The sequence below is a fragment of the Phallusia mammillata genome, chromosome 5 (genome assembly GCF_965637545.1).
Source record: "Phallusia mammillata chromosome 5, kaPhaMamm4.hap1.1, whole genome shotgun sequence".
NCBI lineage: Eukaryota > Metazoa > Chordata > Ascidiacea > Phlebobranchia > Ascidiidae > Phallusia > Phallusia mammillata.
Genome location: NC_137256.1, coordinates 22,923,078 through 22,944,534, shown reverse-complemented (window position 1 = coordinate 22,944,534; position 21,457 = coordinate 22,923,078). Strand labels below are relative to the sequence as shown.

Genomic DNA, 21,457 nt, shown 5'->3' with positions numbered 1-21,457 from the left:
GCAACAAGTTCTCCACTTTTTAAAATTTATAACCTCTTAAACCACATCAAGCTTGCTGTGTTAGAAAAGTTCTAAAACACATGGCAGAAATTTAGAATTACATTTCAAGTGACATTTGAAATGATTTTTGTCTCGAAAACAAGACAAAATGCAGAAATATAGCAGCATTGAAAAACACCACAGCAATATTCCACACAATTTTAATTGGAGTCTTAAATAACTTAAAATTTTGGATAGTATGTACAAACGCAACAACATTTTTTACGTCAAAATAACTGAGTAATAGTAAATATGTTGCACATAATCAGTAAAAATAAGAATTCAATGCCATAATGTTGTGTTTTGATCTACATTACTTGAGATGTGGTTAATAAACTACTTTTAAATGTACAAAAGGTTTTAACTAGCTTGTGCAACAGACATTTGACTCAAAAAACAAAAGCAAGATAATTTCACCAAATCAACCCCACAATCAAAAAATATAAAGCTTCATTATATATATAATGTCAGTACAAGCATTTACCTAATTCAATAAATATACATGGTACATAAGAAAAATACAATTGGGTGTAATCAATTGTCAAAATTTTAGTTTTAAATTTAATGAGATTTTTTTTGCTGCATTTTTGTATTTTAAATGTTTTAGACTCCCCAACGTTGCTCACATTTTGCATACTTTCTAAATGCAGAAATGAAAGAGTCATATGATAAACCACAATGTGAAGGTAACGTTGTAATCTCAGTCAATCGTAATGACCATGGGTCAAATCCATGGAAAGTAAAACGCTGTCCAAACACAATTAATAAGCATGGATCAGAAATATTCCCCTTTTCTGTGTCCAAAATCCCAGAAAATGCATCTGGGTTTAGTGTTTCTTGCAGTGCATCATTTCTTTGCATTTGTAGACAAGTTTTCTTTACAGAAGTCAGAAAATGTTGACGACTTGTCTTTGGTGAGGTGATGATTACATTATGCACACTTGAATCTGTAACTTTTCCAGCCAGATGAAAAACACATTTGGAACAGAGTTGCAAACTTGGATTTTTGCATCGCTCCCTGAAATTTGTTTCAATTGTCCCCAAATCATTTTCCAAACAACCTTTTTTGTCAGCGATTGTTACATTTGTAACTCCCATCATGAACGACCATACAATCATGTTAGTTATGCTCTCATGGTCGTTATTCTTTTCATCAATGAGAAGCAAAAGATGTTTCGGCACTTTTGGAAGCCGTTGTGCATCTTCTGCGATACTGCTGACATCGGCAATTTGTCTAAAGGGGCGAATACTGTTAAAGTAACCAACGACATGGATGCGTCGTAGTTTTAATACATTTTGCACGACGTAAATAAAAATTCGAAGAAGAGCAAATAGAAAGGATTCGGCTTGAGTTAGGCCGTTACGAACAGTTTTTCGCAGCAGAATGTTCCATTCATTCATCGTTGTTTGTCGTAAAAACATAGAGGAAATGAAATCTGCAAGAAAACACTCGATTTACGATCTTTTTTATCTATTATCGTTCGCAGCACATCGTGGGTTACGAAAGCCGCGCCACGTAAAACTTGCCAACCTGTTCACCTTCCGTGAAGTGGATTTTCTGTTTCAGTGTTTCCCTCAATGCAATTTGTGTTTTGATACTTTAAATTAAAATTCTTTCAAGTTCTGTTTTTGTCGACATTTTTGTCTTTACTAGATTTGCTACGCACTTACAAATGTTTTACGAAACATATCCACCAGCAAAGTAACAAAACTTGCTTAAAAATGTAATAAAGAGTGATTTTCAAAAACTTTTTTAATGTTCATTGCTTGCATGAAAATTTGTGGAGAAACATGATGCATGTCTTTGGCTGGTAAGGGGCCTCAAGAGCTTGCAATTACAGAAAATCCATGCTGGTTTGTAGAAAAATTATAAAAATAAATCCCTGACAAGACATTCGTACTTTTACAACAAATACTACAACCCAGATCAAAAAGAAATTTTCTCAAAAATGAAAAGGGGATTCCCCAAATATTGCGTTGGATTTCTATGGTTTGTGAATAATCACGTGTCAATACTCAATATCCTTAGTCAAAACAATTGTCATTGTCAATCGTTGTTTTCTACTTTGTTTTTACGGTTGTTTAATTTGATTTTAATGCTACTATAATTCAGGTTCAAGGTGGGCTATGCTAACGTTATGTACACTGCTTTTTATAGGTCATTAGGCTCCACAAAAGAACACGGAATATTGTCACTAATATAATAACTATAGCAGTAAATAACAATGGGGAAACTAGATGTGTCCCTTCTACGATACTTGTCGCAAGAAGACTTTAGAGTACTAACTGCTGTTGAAATGGGAATGAAGAATCATGAAATTGTCCCTGTAAGTCTCATTGCATCGATTGCTAACTTGAAACACGGAGGGACACATAAAGTTGTCCGGGAGCTTTCAAAGCATCGGTTACTGGCATTTGAAAGAAGTAAAATGAATCAAGGGTATAGATTGACAAACCGCGGGTAAGTGTTTTTTTGGTGTAATTGGTTATTAAATCTTAACCATGTGTTTTATTTTCTACAGGTATGATTATCTTGCTCTCAAGGTGTTAGCACAGAGAGATATTGTTTTGTCTGTTGGAAACCAAATTGGAGTTGGAAAAGAGTCAGATATTTACATTGTTGGTGATACTGAGGGAGAACAGTTGGCAATGAAAATCCACAGGTAAAAAATTGCCTGTGTTTATAAGTTGATGAAAAACATTGAGCCATTCGTCCTTATGAATTCAGGGCATATATGTTTTGCCTTTACAGTATTGTGGTCTTCATGAACCAGGCAACAAACTGGAAGATTTTAGTTTAAAGTATACAGTATTGTCTGCGCTTAGGGTGCTCCTAGTTTTGACAATCATGCTATGGCATTGTCGAAAAATTTGTCACGAAAATGATTTTTAATGCACTGAAAACTACATTACATCTTTTACTTTATAGCGCAAGTTTTAAAATATTTTTTGTTCAAAATTAGATATGGTATACTGTAACAATAAGTCTTTGTTCACCACATCTTAAATGTCATTTTCAGATTGGGAAGAACATCTTTCAGACAGCTGAAAAACAAGAGAGACTACCATGCAAAGAGGAACACAGTTTCATGGATTTACTTGTCACGTTTGGCAGCCACAAAAGAATTTGCTTACATGAAGGCACTGTATGCAAGGGGGTTTCCTGTTCCAAAACCTGTGGAATGTAACAGACATTGTGTTGTCATGGAATTGTTACAGGCCTATCCACTGCAACAGGTACATTAAAAATGGCTGCCCTGTCTGTGTGTATTTAATATAACATTTGAAGCATGTAAAAAGATTTTTGTTTTACTATTGCTAGGGTGTTAGGTGTTTGTTACTTAATGTTGTGATGCCAGGTGTACTATTACCTCATTATAATTGCTTATCACCTCAACATGTTTTTGATACAAACCTTTTTTATGTATTCCTTGTTAAATCTTATATTAGATGAGAAAGTTTATGAAAATTGTCAAGTTTTAAAAGAAAGGCAATATCTAAAATAAACAAAAAAGTGACATGTTTTATTCTACATTTCAATATGCAGCAAATGCCCATACAATTGTTGGTTATAAGGTTAAATCAATTATGTACACTAAATGTAAAGTTTCCTTGGCATCGTGTTATACTGTTTACCCATGTTTTCCGTTGAAGCAATTGTTTACATTCTGCAGATACATGAGCTGGAAAATCCGGGTGCAGTTTATGATGAACTGATGAATTTAATTTTGAAACTGGCCAATCATGGATTGATTCACGGTGATTTCAATGAGTTTAACTTAATGGTGGATGGAAATGATCATGTGACAATGATTGACTTTCCACAAATGATGTCAACGTCACATAAAAATGCAAGGTAACATTTTTGGCTCTGGATAAAAATGACGAAATTTGGATCACCTATAATGTTGGTTTGCTCTATAGGCATTACTTTGACCGAGATGTAAAGTGTGTTCGAGATTTTTTTCTTCGGCGCTTCGAATATGAAACCGATGAGTATCCTCAGTTTGATGTTCATGTGCAAAAAGAATGTTCTATGGACAAGTATGAGTCAATAGTACTGTAACTAAATGTTGATTCATTGATGAAGCCTGAATAACAGATAGGACAGGGCTTAAAGCTGTTTGTGGGAACTAAAAATTTTGATGTTGATAGACACCATTAACAATTGGTAAAAAGCTTTATGGTACAATTTAATCAACACTATCTAACTGTTTACTGATAAAGACATTTAGGACAAAGCTTTTACCACGTTCAAGCTGCACAGGAGTAAATGAATAAACACCTCAGTAATAAAAAGCTATCTAAAAACCTTGGATAGTATATTTGTTTTTAAACTTTGTGATGCCGCAGAGAAATTGCTGCAAGTGGTTTCAGTCGGGAAGACAATGTTGAAATGGAAAAGTTTTCTGATGAGTTTCGTCATCAAATTGAGGATGACTCGACAGAAAACCAAAACAGCGGGGACGAAAGTGGCGACTCAGAGGAAAACAACGCAAATAGCTCACCCACAAACCTTGAGGACGCCTTAGAAGTCCATGAAGAATCCGCAGAAAGTGAAGAAGCACAAAATGTCCAGGATAAAGATCAGCAAGTTCAGGAAATTGAAACAGATGATGTTGAAGACACATTGGAAGACTTATCATTATCAAATTCACAATTTCGGCCATTTCGTGATGGTTCACGTATGGATGAACCAAAGCACATGGCAGAATCATATGAAACAGCGTCGATATCAAGCACCAGTGTTCCCGACGAACTGATCAAGCAGCGCATTCGTAAAACTCTCACAAAGCAACAGAAAGCTTATACCCATAGGCGGCTTCGAAAGGGTGAAGCGGCATTGGTTACTAAGCAACGTCGAAACTTGCGTTATGAAGTTAAGACGAGTTTGGATTTGGACGCAATGTAGTTTTCAAAGCTTTAAATATCATTCTGGTGTCGAAAGTACATGTTCCTTTAATGTTGTGCACTGCTCACACAAGTATAAGTCAGAAATATACAATAACTTCCAAGTTGTGCGTGTACATTTGATGTGGGCGAAACGTCAGCAAAATAACAAGTTCTTGAAAAACATCTAGTATTTTGTTTAGCATCACGTCAGTTAAACGACAGATTTGTTAAAAATGCACATTTAATGTTGAGTACAGTGGTCCTCAGAGAACTAAAAGAGTTGTGTGCATGCTCAGACACAGTAAAATCTGTTTTGCACATAAACTGGCGTGTGGACATAGCGTAGCCTAGTCTCATGTTGCTCACAAAGAGAGTATTTAAAACGCTAGTGCGTATGCTCAGATTTGTGCAAAAATAAAGAGAGCATTGGTTTTCATGCTATTATCTTGTAACTATTCGTTTTTTTTTTGTGTACGGAAGACGTTTCAACATGTGTCTTCTACGCTCATATGTATTGTTATGTGATTACAATAACATGTGAGATTGCATCTGGTTTACAACGAAATTTGTGGGATTTTGACTGTCATTCTGTTTAGTGCACTATCAATGTAGGTAAGAAAAAAATGGAATGGGCTGTAAGCGTTTATATGCAATGGCGTAACGCGTAACAGTAGTGAGTGAATTTGACAGACTACTTGTGTTTTTGGCGGTTAAAGACAAGGTCATTGCATAGTAAGGAGATTTGTATCAAAGAAATGTTGATGTATGAAATACAAAGTCATGATGAATCTTCTAGAAATAAACTGTACGTTCTGTCCGGGTGTGTTGGTCGGTAATGCTTAGATTCGCCTCAATGCCACTATTTGATTTCCGTCGTTGACTATATGTAGGTCCGCTATTTTCTTCTAGTGCACGTAAAGTGCGTAGAAAGGTTACAGATACGCAATGCGTCAAGTTGTGTTGAATTGAGGGTCATGGTTTACGTTGGAAAAGGTGTGTCGCCATGCCAAAACGGGGAAAAAATGGCCAAGGTGTGGCTTCCTGTACCTAAAGTTTATGAAAGGGAATTCAATGAAAATATTTCCATCACAGCATTACGAATTGCTTCTTTTCTAATTTTGCGATAGTTCAGGCTTTAATCCCACATTTGGAACAGTTTTTGATCAGTAGAATATCTGATCCGTTAAGAAGAAGGTTTATGATCACACAGCCAAATGAACGATGTTGTTTGTCATAAACGCGAAAAATAAATTACTAGTTTCTGTGTTTATTCGGCCTTTGTGTACACAATGCGTTTTTCTCGTTGTTTACAAATCCGAGCGATAGGCGCTTTTCAATCCTTATGTACGGTCTTAAAGCTAAGGTTGTTCGTTGTTTGCAGAGGCATTCGAGCTGCTGCAATCTGCGCTGCATTTGAGCTGTTGTCATGCTTTGCTTGTATGCGTCCGCCGGCAAAGAAAACCACTCATGCGTGACAGCCATTGTTGATTTTCTTGTTTGACATTCAATAAAAAAAGTGGCGATCGACTTCCACGAAATTTCAGTCGTTCTCTCGACGCGTGTCGTGATGGGTCCACAGTTTAGGTGCAACTTAAAATTGTAAAGGCAGCAGAGAAGCTTAAATCTAAAACACTGCACCTAAAAAATGTACGACGTTTTGTGTTTGTTTGGGTAAAAACTTTTCTGAGAATTGTAGTTTAGAATCAGATATAAGCCTTGATCTTTAAAACCGCACAGACAGGTCTTTAATCGACGTAGGAAATGCTGTTGCTAACTCAGTTCGGTATTCATCTGTGTTTTTGTTTATTTAGGTGCTAGCAGTAGCATACAGTACAGTTGTTTGCATTCAACAGTGTACGAAAACCTGAAATTTTTGTACAAAACGTTTGTTGCAACCTTTTGCTAAACGTGTGCAAAACTGCATGTTAGCTTACAACTGCAAACTGGGCATAATGATGTGATTTTCATCAATTATTCACGGCGACAATGCAGTCGTCTAGTTCCTCATCTATTTCAAGTCATTCGCAATCAGGTGCTGTCGTTAACCGCTTATCAACTGATGCAAGACCAGGAAAACTGCCTCCTATTGACCAGGTATGTAGCAGTATTTTTTTGGAAATATGCAATTATATTGCACTTGCAAAAAATAATTTGAATAAAGATAAGCTTCTACTAAATACATTTTTATCACCTTGAATGTGTCTTTAAAATATATGTGTTCAGCCAAAATAGCACTGTGTTTTTGCATTTTAAAATTATAATTTGAGCCGTTTCAATGCATTTTTTAAAGTTTTTTCTCAACAATGAGTTTCAATTGCTAACTTTTAGTAAATGTTAAATTCAAAATTTTGGTTGTCACCTAGATTAGTTCTGTTTGAGGTTATAGTTCTGGATACTTATGTTCACAAATTTACTTAATAACCAATTGTTTTCAGGGCAACAGATCATCTACTCCAACAATGATTGCATCAAGAAAAGTAAAAACCCCAGAGCTTGCAACCTGTTTGCCTTCTACCAGTGAATACAACACAACATGTGAGTGAAACCTTGTTTTTATTAGTAAAATATCAATGTGCATTTAAGTCTTTGCAAGACTTTGCATTGTACCCTAAACTTCTGACCGGTGGCTTGTAATTACTACCACCAATTAACTTCAATTTTAAAAGTGTTTACAATGCCCATGTTCTTGTTTCTGTAAAATCAATAACATCATGCTTTACAAGGAAATTGGGCAACTGCCTGACTGCCTTTTGAATTTTAAAATACAGCAAACCTTGGTTAACCTGGACCTATTTGGACACAAAAAATTGTCCAGGTACCCCAAAGATCCATATTAAATCATGTAGATTAGGCCTTGCCCCATTACCAATCATTTGTTCCTCAAGTTCTATCCGAATTATAAGTAGATTTGGATTAATCAACGTTTACTGTATGTGGGTTTATTTTTTTCATATTTTTTTTCATTCCTGATAAATTGATTAAGTTTGGTGCAGGTAACTTACCGTCACTGCCAAGTACAGCAATCAAAACCTCAAAAGCCTGCTTGGATGTTTCTGAACCCTCTATCAAGTACAATCCAAAATTACATAAAGTAAAGGACTCCTCAGCATCATTTCTTAATGAGGACCATCAAAATGCACACTCTATAAGTCCGGATACTTTTAACGATGTGATACCGCCACCAACACCACCAAACAAGAGTGTTTTGGAAGCTCAACAGAAAACCAAACGTCACCCAACAAATCATAGTTCAAAAACTTCAGTAAGTCTGGACTTATATTATGATGATTTAATGGGTCAATATCTTATGTGCAACTTTTGATTATTCATGTTTTAAATGTGCCTTATAACAGTTTCTTATTTTATCCACTTTATGTTTTAACAAAGTTTTTATGACATATAAAGCGGTGGTACTAAATACCGCATGTGGCCGCATGTGGCCGCATGTGGCCGCATGTGACCGCATGGCAGGAATCTATGAAGGACTTGAATATGCTTTTACGAAAAATCAATTTTGCGAACTTTTGAAAGCGCTGACAGTTAGAACTATTAGGGTTGGGTGAAGGTTTGTAATTAAAATAAACCTAGAATCTGGTCTATTTTACTCTTGATGGGGCTGGCATTCTTATATTTCACATACCATGGTGTATTTTAAGAGGAATCACATGCGGTCACATGCGGTATTTAGTACCATCCCCTATAAAGCATTGGTTCTCAACTGTTGTTTTGTGGTCTATCAAGAGGGTGTTTGAGAACAAATTATTAAAGTTGCATGTTCTTTTGCAAAAATGTTTGTGACCCCTATTACAATGTAATAAGTTGTTGGCCTAGAATTTAGATGGTCATGATTAATGTTAAGGCCCCCGCAAAGGAAAAGGAGAAGCAGGGTGGTTTGGAGAATGTGAAAGTTTCAAGAACTTCTTGCTGTCGCAACACAAGAGAAGCCCACCATGTCCCACAGTCACCACATCAACCTACGACTTCAAGGTCTTTGGTGGCTTTTACATTCAAGCAATTTAGGTAAGGTTGATGCTCTTTCACAGGGAATTGGCTAAAGTTGAGTTGGGTTTATTTTGCTTCCTAAAAAATAAAACACAGTGGCACAATAGCAATAAAAAAATCACCAAGCCAGAATTAGTGTATCATGACTAAAGGCGCTGCAGCTACACCTTAATAAGAAGTTCTTGTGTAGTTGAGCAATAGACCTCATCATGGGAATGTCTATCTCAAAATTTTTTATGTATGAGATATGTTTGGAACAGATTTCATTTAAACTGATTTTGAAACAGTACTTAAAGTTTATGTTGGAAAATTTCATAAACTTTTTTTGTTCACTTGTTACAGTGAAAAATAAACATCAGCAGTATTGACTTGTAAAGAAGTTCGTATTTCATGGTCTAAAATATGTTTCTGATTTTGAACCTATTTTTGTATGTTTTGATTTAATGTAAGAATTTTTTTTAAGTGAAGGATTTATTCCTTTAGGTCCGAAGTTGACAAGTGGAAGAAGAGCAAAAAGTCTTACAAACTTCAGGAATTTTACAGATCTGCATTTGATTCCTTCAAGTCAATAAACGACACTTTCAAGAAACAAAGGTGCTTGTGACACCTTCGAGCTTGACCTTTTACAAATTATACACCTAGGCAGCATTCAATTCCTCTTAACAAATATGCCAAGCAGTTTAATTACTGTGCCGACCTCTTAACACAGCAGTCAGGCACAACAGTATTGTAACTAAAACATGTTGTTGACTTGTAGATCTTCAATACCATGTTCAAGTACCAGTAATTCAGAAAAAAGTGCAAGTCATTCTTCAACAAATTTGCCTGAATACCTCCTGGATTCCAGCGTGCAGCAAAAATTTGTCGGTTTTGTCTATGAAACTCTTCTTCAAATGGTAAGATTGTATTTCGCCTAATACATATGTAAGTTGCAGTTTTTCACATTGCCATTTAATATGCTGAGCAGTGTGTGCTTGAAAAGTTTAAATGTCACATATAAACAATGTATTGGTCATCAAACTTTTTTGTGCTTTAAAAATTAATTATTTCCTTTTTTACATTTCGAGATAGAAGCTTGTGTGACAATACTCAAATATAGCTGAAAATCTTTTAATGATTCTGGCTATACAAACCAGCTTAGGCACACTTTGTCTGTTGAAGTTATTTTACAAACCTACATTTTACATTGTTGTAGTCAACCGTCATTTCATTAAATTTATATTCATGGCATTAGATATTCATCTTTGTATATTCATTGTGTCCAATTTTTTTGGGTAATTGTTAAATCACAATTGAACACATAATGACACAAGGTGAGTCACGTTCAACGTTGGTCAAAGTTATAAATATTGCACAATGGTTGACAAAGCAGGGTAAAAGTTCATAACAACGAATATTTGATTGTGTTGGAATCTTTTGTGCTAGCTGTGCAGTCACCGCCCTTCAAAATGTTATGGACCACTTAATATATCTTGTTTTGTTGGGTGAACCACTAATATGGTTTGAAATAAATGAAAATACATTTTTATGCGATAAACAGGATTTTATTATGATTTGTAATAATCTTACAAAGATTAATAAGAACCTATTGAATAAAGTATATTAGATAAGTTGGATAAAGTATTAAAGAGATAGTTTAATTCTTTTTTGCTTATTGGTACCATGTTTATACAGTATAACTATTATAAAATTTTAAGAACTTTGCTTGTTTTCAACCTGTAATGATAGAAAAATCAAAAAGTTTTGTGTCTAAACGCAATACTGTCTGAAGCTTTATTGGCCCATAAATGCCTTTCATTGATCACCTTCGGTGACAGTTGTATTTAGCAGCGACAAAAGCAGGAAATTAAGTATAATTCTCATTTGTGTTGGTAAGGAAGTCAAGTCCACTTCCAAAGGAAACCCCCCTTTCCTATGCGTCACAACATCCTACTCAAATCCCTAATCAGATTTTCACGCTTGAAAGATTCATTTGGAATCCTGTATGTTTTGGACAATTGTCATGAGGGCCTAGCAAAGTCTATTGTTGTGTGGTCCGAGTGGCTTGTTCAGTCTGAAGAGGCCTATTCAGCACTGTAACATCAGTGGCTTGATGCTAAAATACACACAGCCAGATCAGCTATTCATGTTACACAACAATGGGCTAGATTTGTTGCCTTAGCCTACCGAATACATGTTTTGTATTATTTACACCCCAAAGCATGGTTGTCCATTAACCCAATGTTTTGCAGCAATTGCTTGTTGTGACATTGCCCTAATTCCTCCATCTGTTAATGCTTTATCCAATTTTGTTATTTTTGCAGAGCCAGGAGATTCAAAAACTGGTTTTAAAGGGAATTATCAATTGTTTGCTGAATGAATGGAAAAGGTAAACATGGCCATTACACAATGTCGATGTATTATTTTATACATGTCTGCACAATTGTTGGCTAGACAAACAAGGCCAATATGTTTTGTCAATATACATATAAAGGTTTGACATTTAAAACCGATAATTTGACAATCCCTCATTAAAAATACATGACTGATTTTGTATGCGCTATTGACAACAGCTTTTACTTCCAGTGAAAAAACAGAGAGCGACCTTCGTGCTTATTTCATTCTTCTGCAAAATCCGATGTTTGCTCGAATTGATACATATGTTGTGTATGCTCATCTACTGCGACAGATAGCAACATTAAATGAACGGGATCAACATATTTTAACTCACTGGCTAAGGAGGTAATTCAAACACATGTTTGTTGTCTTGTGCTTGTTAGACATAGTCCACAAAGCATCAAGCACTATAGGTTTTGTACTAAACCACACATAAATGGCTAGTAGGACTTCATTTTTTGTGTGGAAAAGAAGATTGGCTGCAATGTTTTTGTAGGCAATCTTGAGCTTTTGAAAAAGTCATTGATTAACAAAACTTACTAAAATTTAATCACAAATGTTCAAGCCATTATCTTGACAAAAGTTATATGAATATGGTACATTGTTTTTTGAACTAAATATTAGGTTGATAATTAGGGATGTTCAAAGTAGAATAGCTGGGTATTCTAGAATAATTGTTTCGAATCTAGAATATCGAATCCAGTTCTGATATTATTTTTGACTGTGCAATCATTAATCTTGACAACAACTAAAGTAGACTAGTTTATTACATTATAAAACATATTCTTCATTTATAACGTAAAAAAACAACCAAAACAATGAAAAACTCTGAGAAAAAACTTTGCACAACTGCATTGAACATAAATGCCCCCAAATCCACAAAGCCAGAAAAATTAGCATAAGGTTAAAAAATAATTATAACAATATTATTCAGTGATTTTTATTGCCTTCAGTAGAGTAACCATGTTGTAAGCATTTTGTGGTAATTTGATTTGTCTGGTGGTAGAGGACTGACATAGACTCCCTAGCGAACAAATATGTAACGTTTGTTAACCTAAAACAACTGCAAAAACAGGCACCCTAGCAAACAAAGTTGGGACATTGGGTGATAAATTTTCAAATCCCAATTAAACTACGTGCGATTTTGCAACATTAAACGTGAACTTTGCAGCGTTTACTCACTACATTTTTATGTTTGACCCAATCGTCATATGTTTGGGGTTCCTTTACTGTTTTTGCGATATTGACAGACAATCCCATGCTTTCACGCTGCGTACTGCCATGACCGTTAAACGTTTTTTGTTGTCAAAGTCGGAAAGCAATTAGATGCTGGTAAGACGTTGCAAAAAATCGCCTGTACGTCGTTTAATGGCAAACATAATGACGTGATGAGATGGCGTAACAAGTGCATTAATCGTTAATTATGGTTCCAACGCACAACCGTCGTTATGGCGTTGTATAGCGCTCCCTGATTTGACGGCGACGAGTCACTTGCCGTCTTTTGCGTTTTTACGTCGTAAAAACATGTGTATAAATTTTTTACCAACGGCGAGAGCACACATTTATATCGGTTCCAATTACCCAATATAAACGGCAAAAATGGATTCGAATCCAAAGGATTCGATATTCTACTTTGAACATCCCTATTGATAATATCATTATGTATCTTAAACATGCACTTACCACTAACTTATTTAAAGCAGGTTTTGGTCAATCATTTATTTTAGTTCTTAGACACTGCTCAATTGCCAACATATGTATACTGTTCAATGTTCATAGTGTGTCAGTTGAGCAACATTTACAAGTTTCTTTTTAACATCACAATTAGGTTGTCAACTCCCCGATTTCGACCTCTGGTTGAGCGACTTCACCAGTTTGTCACGCTCCGTTTATTTCCGGGTCAATCGGATGACCTGCCACCGATGACAAACTGTGGATGGTGGATTCCTTCAGCTGTCAAAGTTCTTTCACTTATGAGTAAGTATTTGTACATCACCCAATATTTAGTGATATAAAAGGGTAAAACGACTTACATTTTTTTCCTACCATTATAACTTCTGCTTTTACTTAATCTGTGAGTGGTTATTTTGATGCAAATATAGTTTTTGACCTTACAAGGTTGAGAAACACTAAACCATGTTTTTGATTTGGTTAAAATATGTGTTTTTGTTTTGGATTCATTTGATTTTTTTTAAAAAACTTTTCTATTTTAATGTGTGTTTTTGGATCCATTTGATCTTTTAAACTTTCCTATTTTAATGTGTGTAATTTTATTGTTTTGTTTATGAAAAATGTGTTTTCTTGAATTTTTTTGCAGATAACTCTAACAACTTGGTGAAACCTCGTCTTGTTTCATATCGTGAGTTTTACAACCATACCCTTGATCATATTGATGTTATGGCAGAGTTTCGACAGTGGGAGAATCCGGCCTCACATTCTGGGTATAAATTCTATTCACTTTCCATGCTTGTATTCTGCTAATTAAACATCTGATTTCCATATTTTTGTTGATAAAAAATGCTAATAATAGTTGTTGTGTTTCAGGTTCACCTTTTGCCATTTTCCCTTTGTGCTTAGCCTTGTTGCAAAGCTTCGTATATTAAAACATGACCAGGAAAGGCAAATGATACGAACAGCAAGGGATGAATTGGTCCAGACAATAAGAAGGTTTGTACACAGCCTAATATACAAAATTTCTTTTGAAACATATACCTATCGGCAAGCGAACCACTTCTAAGAGACTTATCTATTGTTTAACAAATGTTGATTTGAGACTATGGTCTATTTTAATTCAAGTATCTTATGTAACGAAGTGTACTTTGCATGTTATTATTAGGCGACCTTCAAGAGCTCCCAATGTCAATCAACTCTTCTTTAATATATCAGTTCGCCGACAACATATGCTTCAAGACTCACTTGAACAAATTTTCAAGTATGTTTGGTATATTTTCTGTGATAGTATGCTTTGGTTGACTGTTGCTGATGTACCACTTTAGCCCTAAAATATTTTGGGGTTGAAGGGGTTTGAAAACACAAAAAAATCTACAAAAATCTGATCAATTATTTCAAAACCGGTGTAAGTAATGTTTGGAAGAGAAAAATGACCGTTGTTTTTAGAACAACTTTACCCATAATGTACAGAAAAAACTAATTTGTTCATTACAAAAAAACCATAAATTTCCTTTGTCAATAGACATACGTTTACATACATTATTCACAAGATAATTGTCTGCACTTAAGTTATTGAAAAATACATCCAGGAATTAATTGCATAAATATTTAATGTCCAGCAACCGAAAGCATTTGAAAAAGAAGCTGCGTGTAGAATTTGTCGGGGAACCTGGCTATGACATGGGGGGATTGACTAAAGAGTGGTTTCTCCTTTTACTGAGAAAGGTAAGAAAAGATGAATAGCTTACACCTGTTGCTGAAGCTGAACCATTACTTAATAGTTGTTACCCAATACTTCATATTCAGTGCCATGGCTGACGGCTTTTCTTTTTCCACCACTGGGCGGTTTTACATGGAAAAGTCGTGGAAAAAAAATTGGAAAAGTCGACATAACATAAAAATTACAATTTATTATGTATGTCAGAATAAATAGGTGATTTTCATCATTCAGTGTTACAGTTTTTGTGACAAATATACTTGCGTATCAGTCAGAAAATGTGTCATGCTTTACTCACGAAAAAATTAGAGTGATGATTTCAGTTTAATTTTATTGTGATTCAAAACTTTTCAATGCTAAATATGGTAACTAAGCTACCGTTATGATGCAATAGTTTGATTAGGGTTGGTCGTCATTAGTAATAACCTAGGCATAAGATGCTTGGTACCAGGCTAAATAGAACTTGCAGTTTTCTCTTAAATTGATGTTCAAATATTACTTCAATATGATCATAATTGAACTAATAAAGTGGATTGAAAGATTTTTGCATGCTAACTGAGTAAAAAAAACAGAAGTTGTCAAAAAAATCGCAATTACTTTTAATACTGTGTTGTTATGGTTTCTGTCTACTAGATTAAGAAACTAAACACTATTATTTTAGGTCCTGTCACCAGAATACAACACATTTGTTTACCATGAGAAGGCTCGGTGTTACTGGTTTGCCGACAATGCAAGCGAAAACTCCTCAGATCTGTTTCTTGTCGGAGTTGTATCCTTTTTATGTCATGTTTTGCTAGTGGCAAGTGATTTTAAATATTGTATACATTTGTTGATTTAACCCACTTTTTGTTTTGCACAATAATTACATTAACATGTTATAAGTCCTAAAAATACTAAATTAGATAATTTTGGCTATCAAGGCTTGAAATCTCCAAAGGCATATCCGGAGGCTTAGATTGATAAGGCCTTAGGTTAAACCCTAGAATTAGGAAAATACATTTACAGCCTTTTTCTTAACCAACTTTTGAACTAGCTTATGGGCCTTGCAGTCTACAACTGTATTACACTGGACATTAGACTGCCAATGGTCTGCTATCGAAAGCTGTTGTCCTCAGTGCCAAGACCTGGTTCGCCACTAAGTCATGCTGCAGACCAATGTAGCACAGGTCCGTCTAAACCACAACAAACTACAGTGACGTCACAAGCATCAGAAACACCTGCCTCAAATACACCTGTTGGGGTCATCCCAGTCACCTTGGAAGATTATCGCAGTATTGACCCAGTAAGAAACTAGAAAATGTTATTTGTACTGTAAACATGTTGTAAACACAGCATGACAATCTTTTTATTGTACGGCTTTCAAAAATTGGTGATTGTTTTAATAACACAGCAACCAAGGGTATCAAAAAAGCCATTTTTCACATTAACTTTTTTGTGGTTTGTTTGCTTTTTAAATTATTTTTGAACAGTTTTATTTGTAGGCAATTTTATGTTTATTTACAGTTTATTAATAAAAGACTTCAGAACCACTATATTAAACAATTTTTACAAAAAAATGTATAGTTTTTAAGCTTTTTTTATGGCAGGGAAAATGGTTGGTTTTCATACTTTTAAGAAGCATGCCAAAATCACATGCACATTTTGTACTATAAGCCTTCCAAGTTCTGCATTTTAGGCAAGCTTTACTGAATTTCAGGACATGGTTCATGGTTTGGAACAACTGCTAAGTTACGAAGGTGATGTACAGGAGGATTTTGACTATACTTTTCAAACATCACAAACCGATTTCGGAACCCTAAAAACTGTCCAACTCAAACCCGGAGGGGACAAAATTCCAGTAACAAACAAAAACAGACATGAATATGTTCAAGCTTTTCTCAATTTCAAGCTTAATAAAGCTGTATATAGGTAAGAGTTTCTGTCATTTTCAAATAATATGAATTTTGTTGTAGGTACACATTATTTTTGTCTGTTTTTTTTTTCTTTGTTGTTTTGTCAAACGCTGGTTTGTTTAAACCACTTGGTCAAGAAATAGTGATTTTTTGAAGTTGATCGTTCACTTTGACCACAAATGACCCAGCAGTTCATTCACAGGCCCCCAAAACTTTAATTTTTTTCAAACTGCACAAATATATAAAGGTTGTACAACACAAACACAATAAAAAATATTTTCCTACTGCTACCTAGATTACAAATACATATGAATGACTAAATCTGAATGTATTGTGACATTCAGACAATAAAATGTATGATTTAGGCAATTTTTGGCATTTCATCATGGCTTCTACACTGTGTGTTGTTCCAATGCCTTATCATTCCTCTGTGCTGAAGAATTGGAAACTTTGGTCTGTGGAAACTCTGGTTTCGACCTCCGAGATTTAATGAAGTACACCACATACAAGGTAGGGGCAAAGTGTCTTGTTGAAGTCTAAAATTTCACAATAAAACTGGTAATGACCGAAGCTCCTGTACTGCTTATGTAGATGAGAATATAAGGACTTGACGACTGACCACATTTGCCTTTAAAACTACAATGTGACCAAGTTTTGACATTTGGGAACATACTTATGAGCAAAATTGCCAGATGTAGAAGATTGTGCTTGATGTCATATCAAAATCTAAACTTGTTTTAAATTTTTGCCCGCAAAACATTGTTAAGCTTAGCTGTGAGGCATTGATTTTTACAGATGGGCCAAAACTGCAAAAGTTCTGTTTGGTCGAACACAGAGCATCTCACGTTAATGCTCGGTGTATTGTAACATCACAAACATTCCCAATTCCACACTAGTTTTGTACCTTTCTTAGGTCCCTTATGTCACCAGTGGTGTATTAAGCTGTACAGGCCCCAGAAGTACACATTTTTTCAATATCTAATCAATTAAACAACACTAATTTTTGTTCCTACATATCCTTTCAGTTTCAAACATTATTTTCGTATCTTAGCTGGGCATGAATATGCAAATTTAATGCTTAGGTCAGTTTGTGCAACTGCTACCGAATACTGGGGTTCAGGCTTGTATCGGCCCACCCCTACTGATTCCCAGACACTTTGTCTGTGTTGATTACACGCATGTTATACTTCTAAATTATTTTCCAGGGTTTTGTTCCAAATGATCCCACCATCATATTTTTCTGGGACGTTCTCTTTTCCCTTTCACGTGATTTGCAGAAGCAGTTTCTACATTTTGCCACTGGGAGTGACAGAGTGCCAGTAGGTGGCATGCAAGAGCTCAACTTCAAAATAGTTCGAACGCCAACTGCCCAAAATATGTAAGTGATAAAACTTACAACTCTTTCGGAAATACTAAAATACTTGCGTATAAGAAATACATCTAGGGCAGGGGTGGGCAACCTGTGTCACGCGGTCCGCATGCGGCCCTTCATTAAAGCTTGTGCGGCCCGCAGAGACGTTTGGATTTCAAAATATTTATGAGCTGATTAATGCGCCTGATGCTAGTTTTCTGCGATCTGGCAAAATGTGGCTAATCAAATACGAATTATACTAGTAGTTAAGCATATTTGGTAAAAAACAAAATCACTTTGTGTGATGCACATGTGCGGCCCTCGATCCAATTTTGACATTTATAATTGGCCCTACAGTAACAAAGGTTGCCCACCCCTGATCTAGGTCCTTGCATGACAACAGCGATCATTGAAACGGAGTCATGAAATATTCAATAGAAACATTTTTAAAGTAAAATTGAATTACAAAATGCAACCTTTCTGTTTGTTGTTGCTCTCAGTTGGAGTAAAAAACAACTTCTTAAACCACACATAGTTTTACATCAACATACACAAGCTTAAAATCTGATCTACATAAATTGTTTTGCATGTACTTTTACATTTTTTGCTAAACAATGCATAAAATGCAACTTTTAAGGCATGTTTGTTTTTAAGGTTACCAATGGCTCACACCTGTTTCAATCAACTGCTTTTACCACCTTACGGAAGCAAGCAACAACTTGAAAACAAACTTGTGATTGCTATCAGTAATGCTGAAGGTTTTGGTCTACAGTAGAATTTCTACCTTGTAAACTTCATCAGTTTGAAATATTCCATTAATCACAAGTAAAAACTTCAACCCAGATTCAAAGGTTACCAACCTTCACAAACGGGTTAAATTAAATGCTATATAGACTGAACTGTGCTGTTTCCAATTTTGCACATGCAACAAATGCAAATATAACACTTCGGACATGTAAAATATCTTCTAAACATTGAGTACCAAAAACCAGAACCAAACTTCAAATGCTAAGTTTATCAAGCATGTTTCTTCTCCTACTGCAAGTTTTTAACTTATGTACTAAACCAACCACCCCATTTAGGGCTATCCCTGTGTTGTTCATCACTTTTTTGCTTGCAATTGCACCATTTCTGATCTATACCCTATTATTTCCATTTGGTTTCAGCACAAAACATTGTAGTTTTTATAAAAAGTGGTACTACGACATAACCATATCCACTCAACGCAACGGTGCTACTTGCACTGTGATTTTTTTGCACTTTTCAATCTTGCGAGCACATTTCTCTTTTGGGTGCAATATATGTTTTTACTACTACCATGGAGAAGGCTGTACAAAACTATACCAGGCTATATGTGATATGTAAGCTAGGTGTAACCGCTGCTTGTCGTTTTTTAAATGCTTGTAAAGACATGTACATCTTTGTGTATATTAGGTGTTTGTGGTGTTAGAGGTTGTTGCCCTGCAACCTGTGATGTATTGCATTGCCAATTTGAACCTATCTAATTTCAATATGTACTACAACACTAAAATTGTATGTCGGTTTCAAAATCATTTAACTCTACTGTGAATATTCTTTGTATCTTTGTCAATCAATCCAACATAGGCTTTATAGTCCATTGGTTTCTATTTTCTACAAATAAATATCTGTTTTTTTAACGCACTGATTGACTAACAAGCAAATGTTTATCTGAAAAGCAATTGCAAAGATGTATGTACTGGTTTTGACGAGCTTTTTCAGACTTTTGTACATTTGTAGTGTTTTTGTTTTAGTGAGGTTTTGGTGCTGTGGAAAATGGACTTCGAAATTTTTGTGCTTGTTGTCTATTTGTCAGCAATTGATAAAAACCTGTCAGCATTTCTTGATTTTGTAATAAACGAGCTTCATTGCATGACACGTGTGTGGGTTTTTAACTCAGATGTGCTGATTTGTCTTGGCCAATAATAAGCACAGGTGGTCATTAAAGGCAGCACGAATTTCTTACACATCAAATAGAACTTAGCAAAGCTCACAAGATATGTGACGTTGAAATTAACTTGCAATTTCATTCCAATCACTTTTTGCCTAAAACAATTTCAGAGTGTATTGTGAGAAATATACAGTTTCAGTTTTGTTTGGTTTTGTAATAACAATTTGCACTAATAAACAAAGTATTGAACTTCACATCAGCATAGAAAACCATCTGTGCTTACAATTTTCATCATTTAATTGAGTTTGCAACAATGTCACTCAAATCCTTTAACCAAATGAGCAATCTCCCAATTTGTAGGAGACGACTTTGGCTTTTCAATCACAACACCATCCTTTGTGACAATAGCAATTTCATATCGATTGTATGACCGTGCGTCTCTGTAATACAAAACTTTGAGGCAATCTTCCAAAATGCTTTTGGCTTTTTCAGCTGTTAGGGTGTTGTTATTATCTTCTAAAGCTTTTCTCAGCAATGGCTGACCAAGATAGGCACCAAATCCACATGCAACTGATGGGGCCTCAAACGCAATGCCAATCTTGTCAACTGATCCCAAGAAGGCCTTTCCATCATCAAATCCAGCAACAATTACAGTGTTCCAAAGGGGATTAAACTTGCTTCTACGAAAATACAAGTACCGTGTCACCCAGGAATGTACAGCAGCTGGTGACATATAAAACCCATCATTGAGTACTTCATCATCAATAACCATTTGCTCTAGTTCTGCTTTAATGAACTGGTAATCCGCATAGTCGCCTGCAGCGCTCAATACACTGCAATCATTCACTTTCATGATTCTTGAAACATTTCGAAACCGTGCCATTGAACCATAAGAGCCAAGGGTATCGGCAGCCAACATAACTCCACCTTCAAACTTAAGACCAAGTACTGATGTTCCAGTCACTGAGGGGGCTTGTGTTCGCTTCCGTTCGTCGAACGTTTGACAAACTGTTCTCTCCGCTTCCCATTGGTTTGCTTGACTTGGCTGCATCAAGAGTGGTTGCGGGCAGCCATACTTTCCAGGTTGAGTGAAAGTTGCCATTGCTTATAATTATTATAAAATCTGAAATATAGACATATCAGATTCAGAAAAGACTGTTTTTAATCTTCAGTCATGGTAAGAACCATTACTTATCTTTTAAAACGACAGTCTACCTGTTTGTACTTAATGTCAATTCTAAAAGCAACATATACGATACAAATAGCTGCAGCCAAATTTTGATCACTCCTATGCTGTTAAAAAATAACAGGTTCTTCAACAAAGTCAAATAGAAAAAAATTGGAATGCTAAATATATTTTTGTAATTTTATATTCTAAAACGGTAGCTTCATTATTTTTTCCCACTCGTGAAACAACAACATTTCTGCTCAGATTCCTCTGACCCAAAAGTAAAATTGAAGTTGATTTTTGTGTACTGAAGCGAAGTTCAATTTTTAAACATATTATATCCAGTAATTCGTCTACAACACAACTCCATTACCATGTGTCATAATTTGTTGGATAAAACTAAGCAATAATTGGATACTATAGTTGTAAAAATAAGCCG

At 35.3% G+C, this 21,457-nt stretch overlaps 4 protein-coding genes across 4 annotated transcripts; 2 read left to right on the top strand and 2 right to left on the bottom strand.

Annotated features, from left to right (window-relative positions):
• Positions 1-69: 69 nt before the first annotated feature.
• LOC145228548 (dehydrodolichyl diphosphate synthase complex subunit nus1-like) lies at positions 70-1,583 on the bottom strand. Its single transcript, XM_080093623.1, has one exon. It carries the CDS (start codon positions 1,459-1,461, stop codon positions 643-645), a length of 819 nt encoding a protein of 272 aa, XP_079949749.1. The 5' UTR covers positions 1,462-1,583; the 3' UTR covers positions 70-642.
• Positions 1,584-2,165: 582 nt separating this feature from the next.
• On the top strand, positions 2,166-5,480 carry LOC145230394 (serine/threonine-protein kinase RIO2-like). The gene is made up of 6 exons (XM_080095819.1): positions 2,166-2,500; positions 2,562-2,702; positions 3,060-3,276; positions 3,714-3,895; positions 3,964-4,083; positions 4,393-5,480. The coding sequence occupies exons 1-6, from the start codon at positions 2,265-2,267 to the stop codon at positions 4,949-4,951; spliced, it is 1,455 nt and encodes a 484-aa protein (XP_079951945.1). The 5' UTR covers positions 2,166-2,264; the 3' UTR covers positions 4,952-5,480.
• A 1,245-nt stretch (positions 5,481-6,725) lies between these two features.
• Positions 6,726-19,835, top strand: LOC145228345 (putative E3 ubiquitin-protein ligase HECTD2). The gene is made up of 19 exons (XM_080093384.1): positions 6,726-7,026; positions 7,368-7,467; positions 7,926-8,194; positions 8,792-8,952; positions 9,418-9,528; positions 9,692-9,830; positions 11,238-11,302; positions 11,500-11,655; positions 13,139-13,287; positions 13,628-13,751; positions 13,855-13,977; positions 14,147-14,242; positions 14,601-14,706; positions 15,360-15,467; positions 15,732-15,980; positions 16,395-16,606; positions 16,956-17,100; positions 17,796-17,968; positions 18,596-19,835. Exons 1-19 carry the CDS (start codon positions 6,919-6,921, stop codon positions 18,714-18,716), a joined length of 2,715 nt encoding a protein of 904 aa, XP_079949510.1. The 5' UTR covers positions 6,726-6,918; the 3' UTR covers positions 18,717-19,835.
• On the bottom strand, positions 19,791-21,031 carry LOC145228346 (proteasome subunit beta type-4-like). Its single transcript, XM_080093385.1, has one exon. The coding sequence runs from the start codon at positions 20,950-20,952 to the stop codon at positions 20,167-20,169; it is 786 nt and encodes a 261-aa protein (XP_079949511.1). The 5' UTR covers positions 20,953-21,031; the 3' UTR covers positions 19,791-20,166.
• Positions 21,032-21,457: the final 426 nt, after the last annotated feature.